The sequence below is a fragment of the Notolepis coatsorum genome, assembly GCF_963971535.1.
Source record: "Notolepis coatsorum genome assembly, chromosome: 17".
Lineage (NCBI taxonomy): Eukaryota > Metazoa > Chordata > Actinopteri > Aulopiformes > Paralepididae > Notolepis > Notolepis coatsorum.
Window position 1 is genome coordinate 95,129,533 of NC_140181.1, and position 13,136 is coordinate 95,142,668.

At 47.8% G+C, this 13,136-nt stretch overlaps 1 protein-coding gene across 1 annotated transcript in view; it reads right to left on the minus strand.

Annotated features, from left to right (window-relative positions):
* The window catches only part of slc17a9a (solute carrier family 17 member 9a), a gene marked incomplete at its 5' end in the record, with an annotated part of 51,897 nt that overhangs the window by 20,078 nt on the left and 18,683 nt on the right, over positions 1-13,136 (minus strand). Inside the window, 6 exons of the mRNA XM_084333885.1 lie at positions 1,517-1,551; positions 1,764-1,851; positions 3,104-3,200; positions 3,565-3,661; positions 4,400-4,524; positions 5,464-5,563. Of these exons, the coding sequence (XP_084190011.1) occupies positions 1,517-1,551; positions 1,764-1,851; positions 3,104-3,200; positions 3,565-3,661; positions 4,400-4,524; positions 5,464-5,563 (542 nt within the window). The remainder of the gene's footprint in view (positions 1-1,516; positions 1,552-1,763; positions 1,852-3,103; positions 3,201-3,564; positions 3,662-4,399; positions 4,525-5,463; positions 5,564-13,136) is intronic.

Below are 13,136 nucleotides of genomic sequence, written 5' to 3' on the forward strand. Positions count from 1 at the left end.
TGGTAGCAGAGTCGACTCTCGGGTTGAGGCCGCGCTTGACCCCGTCCGCCTGAGAGTATGCCCCCGCATCTTTCATGACGTCTGCCAATTGTGTCAGCCTCTTCTTTGAACCTCGACCCTGCTGGATTGGGGGGTCGGGTTTGTGGAGGTTATGACATGGTGCACAGCATACCGAACACCCCCTCCGCCAGGATACTGTTCTCGCAGTAGACCCTTTAGGCGACTGTCTAGTCCGCAGTGCTTCAGGCACGGGTCGAGTTCTGCTCTTGGGGCCTGTTGCCTGGATTGAGGGATCAACCTCCTTGGGGGTTGTCTCCCCGGCACGCCGACTGGCCCCGCAGTGTTGTGGGGGGGTAGCCTCTTGAAGAGTGCTTCAGAGCGGCGTGCCAAGGGGGGAAGGGCCTGCTCTTGATTTGGGCCCTGTCCAATACGCTGGCAATGTGGGGGGTGATGTCACCAGTGACCGTCTGGTGGGGTCCCGATGCTGCGGCCTCATTGGCCTCACCAGGCCCCTTTATTCAGGGGGTCCTAGCCCTCAGGTTGTCCTAGGGCTGGGACCTCCTCCGCGCTCCGCTGCTGCAGCCTTGCCACAGGGTTAGGTTCTTGACCTTCGACCCCGTGATGTTGGGGGCTGTGACGGGGGTGTTTTGCTTCCCGTCCGTTCCCTGGTGGCATGTGGGATGCATGCTCGAGTGGTCGCGGGTCCTTCTGAACGAAGGTAAGTCCCACGGTCTGCTCACCCTGTGCGTTTGAGGTGCTAAACACTCTTCGCACAGTCGGATCCGATTTCCCTCCCGTCCTCCACTAGGGAGGACCGGGGGGCTCGGGTCCTCCCCGGTTCTGATGGTTGTAGGCGGTACATCTGTCGAGCTTTTCGCTCTGCTCAGCTCCTGTGTTCCAATAGAGCAGAGCGTAAAGCTATACGACCTATAACGTAAGGTTATCCTATAACCCTAGTTATATGAGTATAGCGAGCGCCCTGCTCTGACTCACTGAGGACCCCATGGTCCTTGACTTGGGAAGGAGCTGATTGTGTGGCCACGACCCCGCTTATATAGGAGCGTATGTGGGTGTGGCCAGGCGGAGGTAAATAGATGTGTGCATGTGGAGAAAGTTATTCATTATTAGAGTGGATAAAGGGATAGTTCCAATAGAGCAGAGCGCTCGCTATACTCATATAACTAGGGTTATAGGATAACCTTACGTTCAGGTGGCATACAGTTGTACTATTGTTTAACCATCGTATGTCTTTTTACTATTATGTACTTTGTTACTAAGGAATCTACCTTGCCTATATTACTAACTACTACACACACTAATGTCTATACTACTATGCACTCAAGACTGTAGCACTCAAGTTCAACACTGTTTGACGAACAATGTTACTTCTCAGAGTTGTACCCTTCCTGCTGACTTGTTGTACAGAACTTGTGAGTCACTTTCGATAAAAGCGTCAGCTAAATGTAAATGTGAATGTAAATGTAAATGTGTGTGAATGTGAATGTGATATGCTTACCTGCATTATCTTCCTAACAGATGCTACAGCATATCCTAGAGCAAACAAACATAGACACATGCACTTTAACACTTTCGGGGCCATTCGTATATATACGCTATTGGGCGCCAACGGTTAACGGCCAAAAACGTGATCACAGCCTTGAGGTTGAAAATTGGCAAAGTGGCTCTTTAATTATGCTTCACTTACTGAATACTTGATACTGAAAGTTACACAGAAATATATGGCATATGATTAAATCTCATACCTTGTTTGATGAGGAGATCTGAAGTGTAGCCTCCAAAGAGTGTAGATGGAATTGCAACTAACCACGGAATCACATTATACACCCATCCCTGGAACCACAAGGTGAGTGGAAGAGTTTCAGTATGCAAATGGTCAAATGTTTGCCATTTTAGTGAAACGTGGTGCCTTTCATGGGTTTAGGAGGTGGTGTTTACAGTAAGACACATTTTCAGACACCCTTGACGCCAATGGCAGTGGTGAATAGGCAGAAAATAACAACAATAACAATACACATTTTCAGTAACGGTCGAAGAATATGAAAAAAGAGGAAAGCTTTTTGGATCAAGGCTGATCATGACTTGGAACCCACATGTCAAAAAGACTGGTATGGTCCATTAAAACTTTCACTACCACACTACCAAAGGGTTAACCCTTTCACTGCCACATGACAAAGGGTTAAATCTAACTCTAAAGGAAGGAATCTCTGCATGTCTGACTGGCATATCTTGTGAACCGTTCATCCGATCCACTTCACACTGGGGATATTGCTGAGGGAGCTCCAAAGGGAGTGCAGTGTTGAATGTGGTGTCAATTGGCGAGATGGTGGCGCTATTGCAACATACTTTATGCTTATCTAGAGAACCGTTCATCCAGTCAACTTCACACTTGGCGGGTGTATTTCTGAGGACCCAAGGGAGTGCAGTGCAGAACGTGGTGTCATTGTGCCAGATGGTGGCGCTATAAAAATTAACTATAAATGTAACTCAAGGGAAAGGGTTGTTTTGTGAATGGGAACAGGGAAGAAAGTATAGTTTTAGAGTGATCCTGTCTAATCCCAGAAAACGACGATATGCAGCAAAACGTGAATTTCACTAAAAGCGTGTCGTGTCGCCAACATAATCCACCACAACAGATGCATCGGGGGCATTTGGCGCTTCTCAATGAGATTGGGATACCCGCTCGACTCGCCTGACAAAGAAAAGTGCGCCCGGAGACATTTGAACATTGCACAGGCCAAGATATAAGGTTTCAAAGGGTGCTCGATACTGCCACCTGGGAGGATGCGGCCGGTATTGCACTTTGGCATTCTCAGGATGATTCCCCATGCTAACCCAGAGTCTGTGTGCCTGTAATGAATGGAAATATCAAATAAAAGAAATAACAATGAAAACCTGACTATCGGGTCTGACGCTGAACGGTCGGCGAGATAACCCGACTATCCTCGGGTCTGGCGCTGATTGAGTTAATGCCGCACCAAAAATGACCAAATCAAATTCCTTGTATGTGTAAACTACTTGGCAATAAAGACCTTTCTGGTTGTCTTTTGGATAAAAAGCAGAAAATGGTTGAAAAAGTTATAACCTTAGCATGTGGAAATGAGTCTTTGAAGAATGTTGGTAACCATGACAACATGGTATAATGGGTGCTGGCGAAACACATGTGTGCAAAGACCATGGACCTGAGGAGACAGATACAAGTGGGACAGGGCAAAAGAAGGTTACAGACATCAGCTCAGACAAACAGTGACCACATTCACACAGCACTGGGATTCCTTTCCACCCTGTTCCATATTCACACGCCAGCCATTTTTCTCTCATGTCATGCTCAGGATGGGATTCCTTTCAAAATGGCCGCCATGTGGATATAGCATATCGTCGGGCAAAACCACTGTATCTCCAATTTCGGTGTGATTGGCCAAAAAACAATCATGTATAACTTGTGTATAAATTAGGTTGTTTTACTAATTCCTGAAAGGTTTTACCCTTTTGGTGATTACAAAGTTATTCGTTATGTAGTAAAAGGGTAAAATATATTAGTTGTACCACACAGACGGCCGTTTGAGATATTTCAGCCAGCTTATTCTTGATAGACTCCCAAGGGAACGATGACTGGACAGCATCTGTTTTGGGGTAACTTCACCTGTACCACACAATGGACATTAAATTACATTAAACATACAGGATTGCCAGAGCAAATAGAAGATAACATTACATTTGGGATATCTGCCAAAACAGACATAATGTCATATAACAACACAGCCTGGTTTTGTGTTTCACCCTCTCCTTAACCCTTTCACTACCGCACTACGTCTGTAGTGTGGTAGTGAAAGGGTTAACCTTCTGTGGTGTGGTTGTGAAAGGGTTAACCCTTTGCCGTGTGGCAGTGAAAGGGTTAACCTTCTGTATTGTCGCAGTGAAAGGGTTAACCATTTGGTAGTGTGGCAGTGCAAGGGTTAACGTGTGCTCAGCTCTGCCCCTGGTGCCACCAGCAAGCACACATGACCAATCAACAGCAACGTACAGGTACAATATTCAGATTAATTTTGTATTGCCTATATGTATTGTAACTCATAATATAACAAATAGGGCATTCCTCATCTGCACCTTTGTTTCCAATGTTTATTTCTCTCGTATTTTTATATTCAGAGTTAATTATATTGTTTACACTGTTTATATTTGGTCATATATTTATATTCAGATCAAATTGCATTGCCTATATTTATGTATTTCTATTATTACCCTGTCCATACCTGTACCTCCCATCCCCCATGCTGCTGTGACGCCTGCATTTCCCCAAGGAATATATTCCTCAATAAAGGATTATCTTATCTTACCGTATCTTATTAAAGGTGCCAGATGAAGTAAATTATGGTTGTACCTTTACGTAAACACTGCCATACAGTGAGAGCCCAGAGGCCTGACAGGACCCCGGTGCCATAGAAGAAGCTCTCCCAGCCGTACCACTCCAACATGAGGGACCCCAGACCACCGGCCAACAGGGATCTGAAATAGCAGAGAGGAACGTCACCATAGAAAGGAAGAGTGTGTGTGTGTGTGTGTGTGTGTGTGTGTGTGTGTGTGTGTGTGTGTGTGTGTGTGTGTGTGTGTGTGTGTGTGTGTGTGTGTGTGTGTGTGTGTGTGTGTGTGTGTGTGGAAGAGAAGGATTTTTTTTGTATCCACAGATCATACCTAATGTCCTAAATACATATTGAACATCTGTAACATTTGAATCCTATGTTTAAGTTTCAAGTTCAAGTTTTGTTTCATTTGTCACATATAAGGTACATTACAGTGAAATGCTTGGTTCTGTATGAGCCCCCTGAGATTGTGCTTCATACAGTAAAAATAAAGTTAAAAGAATAAAGACCAGGGGGTGGCTGGGTAGCGCAGTGGACTAAGCACTCGCCTACCACCGCAGAGACTCTGGGATCCAATCCAGCTGTCAGCGGTACCTCCGGCTTGGTCAGTCGTCCCTACTAACACAATTGGCAGTGTTAGCGAGTGGGAAGCCGGTAGGGTATGTGTCCTGGTCGTTGTAAACTGCGACTCCTACTGGTCAGTCGGGGCGTCTGTTCAGCAGGGAGGGGATCTGGGGGGAAAGAGCGTGAACCCCTGCACGCGTTACGTTCCCCCAGTGAAACTCCTCATTGTCAGGTGAAAAGAAGTGGCTGGCAACTCCACATGTATCAGAGGAGGCATGTGGTAGTTCTACACCCTCCCCAGGGCGACAGTGGGGCAATGCACGGTAACGACCAGGAAGGGAATTGGCATAACGACTAAATTGGGCTGGGTGAAAAATACAGAAAGCCCAAAAATAATTAGAATCAATTTATTTTTTATTAATAAAGACCAATGCAAACATTAGGTAGAGTTGTTGATCTGCAGATTCAAATAAAGCATGTAGGTGTGTGTCTTTGTATGTGTGTGTGTTTTGTAACATACCCAAGATAGCCACCACAGCTCATGACGCTGTACAGAAAACCTCTCTCCCCTTCAACTACGCGCTGTGAGCAAAGACTGGCCAGAGCGGGGTAATGCACACCTGCAAGACAGCGTTAATCACTACATTACATTACATTGTAGATCTGGTATCTCATAAATGTCTAGATGTAACAGTACTGTCTATCTGTATGTCATATATCCCGCTTGGGGACCATGTTTCCATGATGCCAGTTACCCAGGTGGGGTATCTCCCAGGCCTTTCTGTGTGGAGTTTGCATGTTCTCCCCGTGCTCGCAAGGGTTTCCCCCCCGATAAGATAAACCCAATGGAAAAACATGCACAACAATAGATCGCTAACGCTGTGGCGTCCTTGACAAAGACGGACAGGAGCACTTGGATTGGTCCCCTGGCGCGGCTCACGTTGACGCCTGTCTGCTCCCGGCTGCCCTTGGGGGGGAAGGACGACGGGATGGGTTAATTGCAGATACGAATTGCATGCATGCATCGCATGTGTGCCGATTGATGACCTCTGAGCAGGTCCTAAATTATTAAAATTATTATATATATATGTCATGTTATGATGAATTGAAAATGGGGGACCCTGATGTAAACAAGACGAAAGTCTTTCTCTGGTCTGCATCCCCTTAACAATTGTGTGTATTGAGCTGTTCTGTATTGTACCCATTCTGCAATCTGTTAATCAAATGTTCAATCAATCAATCAATCAATTACTGTCTCTGTAGAGTGTAGACTAGAGGGTCATATACAGTTCAAGTGAATTCAAGGTTAAGTGTGTGAAAATTCACCCAACAGAATTTCCTGGATTTTGGACATCTCAGTGATAAGTCAACATGAACAACTTTGCCCCAATGAAGGGCTTACATGCTGTGTTTGATTATATAAATTAGTACAGTACAACAAAAAGAAGCTTGGCATCCAAACCAGAGTGCAAGTGTAACAGTAAAGTGCAATAGTAATATACAACATGTGATTAAACTGGGTATAAAATATCAAAATTATTTGTTTGTGTCACTTCCCATTAAACGTATTTGTGAGGGTCCGCCTGTCCCTGGACCTTTTTCCCCTGGCGTCTATACTTTCCGTAGCCGCATTTCTGGCAGACGTTTCTGGTCATGTGACATGTGCGCCCAATAGCGTGACGAGCTGTGTCTTTGCCCATTTCCACGTCAAACAGCCTGCAAACTACCTGGCGTTCTATCGCCATGCTCTAAGACAAACTCTAACCTTAACCAACTTCGAAAGAGTGCCTAAGCTTAACCGTCGAAAGAACTTGCCTAACCTTAACCAACTTCGAAGATTGCCTAAGCTTAACCAGTGTAGAAACTGGCGTCGTCCAATCAGAGAGTGTCTGCCAGAAATGCGGCTACGGAAAGTATACAGGCGTCTCCTCTCCTCAACAGCCCCCACCCTTGCAAGGACTTTTCTCCTATACTCCTCACCAGCCCCCACCTTTGGACGTTCTTTTACTCTTGGTGTTTGTATTGTCTCCCATGTGTTTTAACCTTGTCTTATCTTTAGTCTTGTTCCCTTTGTAATTGTTTTATTTGTCCCTTGTATGGTGTTTACTCTGTCTAGTGTTGAGTCTTTTCTTGTGTGGTTAGTTTGTTTGTTTCCCTGTTATTTCCCCAGAGTGTTTGGTCTTGTGTTCTCCCCATGTGTGCCTCGTTGATAATTAGCGTCCCATGTCTTAATTAGGTGCTTGTTACACACAGTGTTTTTGTGCTCGTTTTTATACGTTTGATGTCCCTATTACATAGAAATGCCGTTTTTGCCGGATACGTTGTGGCCCTACTGAAAACGCTAAATTGTGTTTTCCGTTTTGGAGTAGCGCCAAAACTCGCCGACAACATGTCGTGTAATCTGCGCGGAGCCGTTGTTGCCAAAACGCCCATGCGCAGTAGATACCATCTGCGTGCCCTTCCGGTGACAACAAAGCTGTCCCAAATAGCTGCAGCTACCATGTGTTGTCAAGTTATTGTTATAAGGACCCCAGTCCAAGCTACAACAGTCTGCATTCCCTTAACAATTGTTTGTATTGAGCCGTATTGTATTGTACCCATTATGCAATATGTTAAATAAAGTTTACATCCATTCATTCTGCTAGCATTACCGATTGCATGAGCACTGCCGCTGGCTAACGTGAGCTAGCGTTAGCTATCAGACCCTGTTAGCTCAAGCTCCTCTTTCAATCTTAACAAGCATTAAACAAAATGGCCCAGTAATCTATTCACCTTTGTTTAATACACACGGCGTTGTCTCTAATGTTATCTAGCTACTGATAGCTCCCGATATCATCAGTTTGGTGCTGGGTGGTTAACGTGAGCTAGCGTTAGCTTCTAGCCACAATGCTATACTGTTATACTGGCATATTCCAGTCACGTTAGCATGTAGCTAACAATGTAGCTAACAACATTGCCGATCCTTTTTGAGACTAAACTATCCGCTCTTGGTGGTCACTTGTGTTGATGTTAGTTTTGTTTCATCAACAAATGAGAGGCAGAACACACAGTGTGTAACTGAGGGGTACAATTCCCTGACTGTATTACTAGATATGATACTTACTACCACTACCTTTGTACTTAATATTCGGCCACCCAGTACACGGCATAAATATATTATCATGAACACTCTCACGTAGATGAAACGGATCCAACACAAATGTACGAATTAGAAACAAGTCTTTATTGCCTACACAGCGATGGTGTGTAGACCAAACACTTAATCACTTAATTACATTTATGAATTGAAATAGTATGCACTTTTATGGCAAGGAGTATTCGTCGGTATATCAATAGATAATGTCCAATCTCTGAAGGCGCAGGTGGTAAATATACGACCTGGAATAGTTAAGGAATAACAGCAATGATACTTTAATGATTATAGGCTGGATACACTAGAGGGGGTTAATCCGGTCGCTTGTAAGCCGACAGGAGTAGGAGGGGGGGGGGGGTAGAATCCAGCTGCCTCGTCCGGCCAAGGGTATCCCAGGAGAACCCACTGTAGTGCTGTTCAATGCGCCGGCGATCCTTGGACCACAGATGAAAGCAGGTGGACTCTTTGTGGGCCGGCTCTCTCCGGTCCACGGGGGAGAGATGTGGAGAGACCTCGTCTTGCAGAGCGTCTCCTCACCTTGTGTCCTCTCCAGGGGGGGGGGTTCCAACACACGGTAGTGTCGGGGGTCTTTATCCATAGAATAATCAAAGTATCCAAAGCATAATCCGTGCCTGGGAAGGCGGGCTGTCGTCGGTAGAATAATCCGGTATACAGGTCCACTCGCTCGTCGGCTCTGGGGCTCCTCGGGTGCAGCTTCACATAGGGTCAACCACCCTGGGTAAGCAGCCAGTTCTCTGCCCGAAACGATGGGGTACTGACTACGGTAGTATTCTCACCGCACGAAGCACTATATATTAACAGACTATTATTAGTTTAATAGACTACGTCCAACTCGACGATATAGTGCCAAATATGACTATTCAAATATTAATATACACGATGTCTCAATACCGATGGTAGGCGAACTTGGCCTTACTCCCACACGTGGCATCGCGGGGAGGCTTTACGTCTGTGACTCTATTGGAGGGTAAGAAACTGGACTGAAAAGAAAGTCCTACTTTAGTAGCGCAGTATATATACGCACTATGAACAAATAGTCCCATTAGTGGTGCGGTAGCCAAATTCCTACGCGGAACTAGGACTTGTTCGTACATGTCGAGCGGTACGTTTGAACTGGGTCTGAGGGGTATGGCAGCCTGGCACCAAGGTCTCGACCAATAGTAGAATGGAGACTATTATGGGATGTTCAGTAGGCTAGAATGGATATTCAATGCATATTGTACAAGGAATATACAAGGGATATCAGGGAATATTAGAGAATATACAAATACAATTAAATATATATATATAAATAAATATATATATTCGGTTTAATCTGGCCCTTCACAACAGCCACCCCCTGAATAGGTCCCAGACCTAATCAGTTAAACGGAGACAGATTAATCGCGTTGTCTATTTACACATAAGGGTTTGCTGTAGGGGTCAGTCAACTTCACAAAGTCATAGGGTTGTAGGGTCATGGTCATCATCGATTGTATCTGGGAGTCGAGGCAGTTCTATGAGCCTTGCCACGGGACGGGTGTAAGTGCGACCCTGGACGAGCACTTCAGCTGCTCGGACCTTGCCGTCGGCACCGGTGATCACTTTGCTTACGCGGCCGGCCGGCCACATAGCTCTGGGCAGTGATTGATCAATAATCATGACGACTGTTCCTTCTGTCAAATTGTCTCTCTCCTTTACCCACTTCTGGCGGGTCTGTAGAGACGGTAGGTAGTGCAGTAGGAAACTGTTCCAAAACTTGTCGGCTAATACTTGGCTGTACCTCCACATTCGTCGGCCGTTCGCTTCTTCAGGCCGGTACATTGTCTGGGGTAATGTGGGATCTAGCCGCCCCATCAGGAGTGTGTTGGGGGTAACTGGGTCGATATCCGCCACATCACTGGAGACATATCCGAGGGGCTTCGAGTTAAGTACTCCCTCAATCTCCGTGAGGACTGTCATTAGGACTTCTTCCGCCACAGTCTGGGCCCCAAGTACTGCGTACAGGGCTGTCTTTATGGAGTGCACTTCTCGTTCCCAAGTGCCACCGAAGTGGGGTGCGTTTGGGGGGTTGAATTGGAAATCAACCTGTGCTGGAGCGAGGTGGGTCTTAAGTTCTGGGCCCATAGCTTGGAAGCTCTCTCTCAGCTCTCTTTCGCCGCCTTTAAAGTTTGTCCCATGATCGGACAATAGGGTAGACGGTCTTCCTTTCCGTGATATGAATCTACGGAAGGCCATAAGGAATGAGTCTGTGCTCATGGTCGGGAGAAGCTCGATGTGTATCGCTCTGGTGGTCATGCATTTGAATACAATACCCCACCGCTTCTCGGTTCCTCTTCCTTTCTTTATGTGCAGCGGGCCAAAGCAGTCCATACCCGTTGAGTGGAATGGCTTGTCACCGATTCGGAGGCGACATGGAGGAAGGTCAGCCATCCTTGGTATGCTGGGCTGCGCGCGCCACTTGCGGCAGTCTAGACATGTTCGTTGGAAGCGTCGTACCGCCTCTCTTCCTTGTAGGATCCAGTAACGACGTCTGATTTCCGCGAAGACTCTTTCTGCTCCTGCGTGATGTACATCCTCATCGTATTTCTTTATAATCAGCTCTGTGACCTTGTGTCGGCTGTTCAATACGATCGGGTATTTAATGTCATCCGGTAGATTGGGGGCTCTGCGTAGGCGACCACCCACTCTGATGAGGGTGTGAGCGTCGCTCTCGGGGGCCAGGTGAATTAATCTGCTGTCGGATGGGACGGGCTTTCCTCCCTGTAGACAGGCCAATTCATCGGGGAACGAGTCTCTCTGGGCTCGCTGCAGTAGAAGCAATTCTGCTTCCTCGTAGTTAGCTGCTGACATATCAGCGGGGGACTTGCACTCCGGGTGGTACCGCAGGAATGTTCTTTGTTGTGCACTCTCTATGGACGTGCAATGGTTTATGTTAGGGTCGGTGGAGGCTACGGTGCTCAATCCACAGAACACAGACTTCTTAATTTCCACCTCCTCTGGACTGGCTTCCCTCGGGATAGGCATGGGCCACTGTCCTTCCGGGAGTCTTAGGAATGCGGGGCCGTCACTGTAGACATTGCGACGGGTGAGGTCATCCAGGGGCATCCCCCGGGTGATGACGTCAGCTGGGTTCTGTTTTGTATCAACGTAGCGCCACTCTGTTTCTCCGGTTAACTCTTCGGTTAAGTCTTGAATCTCGGTGACTCTGACTCCCACGAAGACTTTGTACTTGCATGAGTCCGATTTGATCCAGGCGAGTACTGTCGTGGAATCTGACCACAGGATTGTTCTAGACACCGGTATGGTGAGCTCACGTTGGATGAGCGTGGCTAGGTGCGCTCCGGCTAGGGCTGCGCAGAGCTCTAGACGTGGGATAGATTGTTGCTTGCGTGGGGCTATTCTCGAGCGGGCGAGGACAAATGCTGTGTAGATCTCTCCCCCTTGGTCTTGGGCCCGCAAGTAGGCTACTGATCCGTATGCGACCTCTGAGGCGTCACTGAAGACGTGTAAGTCCATTTTACATGTCTCTGGCCTCACCGTGGGTGGGAAGTAGCTTCGGCGCATATTAACGCCTGGGAGTGAGTGGAGCTCCATCTCCCACTCTCTCCAGGTGGATGCAAGGTGTGCGGGAATGGGGTCGTCCCAGCCCTGGTCCTTGTCCCACAATGCTCGTACAATCATTTTTGCCCTGGTGGTGTACGGTAGAATACATCCTAGCGGGTCATATTGTCGGGCGAGTGTTGTGTACACACTCCGTCTGGTGGTCGGCGCCGCCGCCGGCCTTCCCTGCTCCGTAGTCAGGGGCTTGTGTCTGTAGTGAAGCGAATCTGTTTTGAATCGCCACACCAATCCCAGGGTCATCTCCTGGGCTTCTCCCGGAATTGTAGCCATCCAGGTCTCGCTGCTGGCTGCCTTGTCCTCGGAGGAGAGGCTGCGCAGTACTTGCGGATCGCTGCTGGCCCACTGCCTGAGATCAAAGCCGCCTTTGATCAATGAGGCGCGGAGTTTAATCAGGAGAGCCTCGGCTTCTTCCTGGGTTGAAAGGCTTTGTAGACAGTTGTCTACGTAGAAGCTGTTCTTTACGCTGTGTCGGACCTCTTCGTCCGCTGCTGGGTCCTCTGCTACATGTTTCTGTAGTGCAAATGTCGCACAGCAGGGGCTGCACGTCGTTCCGAAGGGGAGGACTTCCCATTGGTAGATGGCTGGGTGCTCATCTCCTGGCTTCTCTCTCCATAGGAACCGTAACAGGGGCTTGTCCGCCTCTACTAATCTCACCTGCAGGAACATTCCTTTAATGTCCCCGCTGATGGCCACCTTTTCCTGGCGGAAGCGGAGTAGAACGCCGAGTAGAGAGGGGCCGAGTGTGGGACCGGGCAGTAACTCTTTATTCAGATTTTGGGATCCGATCTGGTAGCTGCAGTTAAATACTATGCGGTCTTTACCGTTGTGATGGACCTTGTGGTGGGGCACGTACCACGATTCAGTGGTCTGGTCAGCCTCTTTAATGTCCATCTTTGTGACGTGTCCCGCTGTGATGAGCTTCTCAATCTCAGCGCGGTATACACTCTCTTGGGCGGGGTTCTTGGCTAAGCGCCGCTCCGTGTTCAGCAGGTACCGTTCTATGGCGTCTGTCTTGCCGTGGAAAGTAGGCATTCCTTCTCGCCGCAGGAGTGGCGTGGCGTATCTCAACACGCCGTTGACCGGGACTCTCTTGGTCCCTGTCTCGAGGAGGTGAATGGCGTAAATGTCATCTTTAGAGCGAATGTCTTTCTTTCCATTCTTAAAGGGCATTTGTTCCAAGCTCCATAGCCGCTCTACGTGTTGCAGGAGTGCGGTTTCTCCCTCTGTGACTCGGGAGTGGAGACATCTAGTGGCTGTACTTCGGTTGAGAGATTTGGCGAGCGGGCCTTGGAGAGTCCATCCCAAACGGGTCTCGACTGCTGCAGGACAGCCTCGGGGTCCGGTATGAACCCGGTCTATCGGGACAATGAGGTCTGCATGGTCGGAGCCTATCAACAGGGTCGGCATAGCATTGTCTATGAGCGGGATCGGTAACT